Source organism: Austrofundulus limnaeus, unplaced genomic scaffold (assembly GCF_001266775.1).
Source record: "Austrofundulus limnaeus strain Quisiro unplaced genomic scaffold, Austrofundulus_limnaeus-1.0 Scaffold16, whole genome shotgun sequence".
In the NCBI taxonomy this organism is placed as follows: Eukaryota; Metazoa; Chordata; class Actinopteri; order Cyprinodontiformes; family Rivulidae; genus Austrofundulus; species Austrofundulus limnaeus.
In genome coordinates, this window is record NW_013952418.1 from 4,074,934 (window position 1) to 4,077,180 (window position 2,247).

The following is a 2,247-nucleotide window of genomic DNA, read 5'->3' on the forward strand; positions in this document are numbered from 1 at the left end:
CTCAGAATTCCAACTTTTTTCTCAGAATTCCAACTTTTTTCTCAGAATTCCAACTTTTTTCTCGGGATTCCGACTTTCATAATTTTGACTTTTTTCTCAGAATTCTAACTTTTTAAACTGATTAAAGTCATAATTCTGAGATTATTCAGAATTCTTTTTTTTTCTCTGTAATCATCTTTTGTAGTATTTTACTCCAGCTGTTGACGTAACTTGAATTTACTGCCTCTTTAAAATACTCCTTATTAAAAGTCGCRTGTAGTCTGACTGTGAAAGTTGCTCAGGGGGTTTAATTTACAAACATTTTTCTTACACAATCATTATGAACATCTGTAATAATTAACAAGTAAACTAGAMATTTTCTTGCACTGTGTGGTTAAATTATGTCTTCCACTTCAAATCCAACAAACTGAAAGTCCATTTGTATTTTGATTTCTAAACGACGTGTACTGTTTGAACTCACCTCCGATGACCTCTACAAACTCAGAGCCCGCCATAGCGAGGAAAGGCACCTGGGCTTCTGTAGCCACAGCTTTAGCCAGCAGAGTCTTGCCACACCCGGGGGGCCCGAGAAGCAGCGCACCCTTCGGAACTTTGGCTCCCAGCTGAAGGTATCGTTCTGGACTCTGTCGATAAATAACAACAAACAAGTAAATGAAATTAGAGAAACGCTGAGAGTTGTTAAAGTGCCTGTGATGTGAGAACAAATTTATAGTTATGGAACATAAAACAAATTGTTTTTTACCCATTTTGTCACATAACTGGCATGTTTTATTTTGAAGTTGGCTCAGCCAAGGTGAAACAGGAAGTGACATCAAAAGGGAGCTATTTAAAAATAAAACACTAATTTATAATTACTTAGAAACAATATTATTTGAACTCTGAGTCTTCTTCATCTCTGATAGTGACTCKAAATAATCTAAAGAAACATCAGATGCTTCTCTTCAGTCTATGTTGTTAATTATTGTAGCAGAGCCCTGTTCACATGCAGACATTCCCCTTTGACATCACTTCCTGTTTCCTCACATGCAAATATCTCAACAACTGTTCATCTCAGTGGTGTGATTTTTATTTTTTGCAATATTACCAATGTTATCTTTCCAAAAATGTTCTCATATTTATAACAAAAAAATGATGRGACAGGCACTTTAAAGTTTTCTTAATCAGAACACACATACTGTATATATACACAAGCAACAGAACAGTGGCTAAAACATGKGAAACTTAAACAAATTTGCAGCAACCGTTAGCTGAAAAGATCTGAAAACTTACACTTGAACAGAAGCTAAAATGAGCAGAATTGTAGCTAAAAGCAGATGCTAAATTAAAGCAGCAAAACATTTGTTAGAGCTAAAATTATGAAAACATGCAAGAAATTATAACTGCAGCTACACATACTGTATCTAAACAGATTCAAAATTGAACACTAGTAAAACAGACGCTACAATTAGCTAAATTCTAGTTAAAAAGTTTATAAAAACTGATACAAACAGTAGAACGTATGTGCTGTAAATATAAGTCTATGAAGGCTCAGTAGAAGATACCGGTGTGGTTTCTTACCTTCAGATAGTCAACAAACTCCTTCACCTCCATCTTGGCCTCATGCATGCCRGCTACATCTTTAAACCTCACGCCTTTCCCAGACGTCCCGTCTATGATGGTGAACTTGGCCATCTTCAGCTGATTCTGTGTTTGTCGGGAGAGGACGTTAGCAGTAGCACGCCTGCCGGTCTGATCGGTGAAACAAAACAAGCGCACGGCTACGCTGTATTTACTTACTAAGGCATTGAAGCCGTCGCGGGCAGTCCGCCCTACTGCTCTGAAGAAATACCAGAGAATCCCGAAACCCACAGCAGCCATGCCCAGAGTAACGACTACGCTGAAAAAAGATGAAAAAATTAAATGTCATCACAAAAGTTCTGTAAAACCAGCCTCAACAGATTATTTATTTTAAGAAACTATTAGTTTTAAAGCAGGAGTTCTCAAACTTCTAATTCAAAATACTCTAAAAGTTTTGGTCCAGAATATTTCATTTGTAACCTTTGACTTCAGAGATGACTAAAGATGATTTATTGTAATCTAAAGCTATTAGAAATGACAGGCATATAGTTAAAGCAGGGAAAAATATAAATAAAAAATTCAAATTTTCCAGTTTGCTTTGTACAACTGAGTACTATTAGGGCCACACAACAAGATTTTTTTAAAATTACGAGAATAAAGTCATAATATTACGAGAATAAAGTCATAATA

At 35.8% G+C, this 2,247-nt stretch overlaps 1 protein-coding gene across 1 annotated transcript in view; it reads right to left on the reverse strand.

Moving 5' to 3' along the window:
* spg7 (SPG7 matrix AAA peptidase subunit, paraplegin) overlaps window positions 1–2,247 on the reverse strand; it is a 13,893-nt gene that overhangs the window by 6,185 nt on the left and 5,461 nt on the right. Inside the window, exons 6-8 of the mRNA XM_014003079.1 lie at window positions 1,777–1,876; window positions 1,558–1,683; window positions 461–623 (exon numbers count right to left, since the gene is read on the reverse strand). Coding sequence (XP_013858533.1) covers window positions 461–623; window positions 1,558–1,683; window positions 1,777–1,876 — 389 coding nt within the window. The remainder of the gene's footprint in view (window positions 1–460; window positions 624–1,557; window positions 1,684–1,776; window positions 1,877–2,247) is intronic.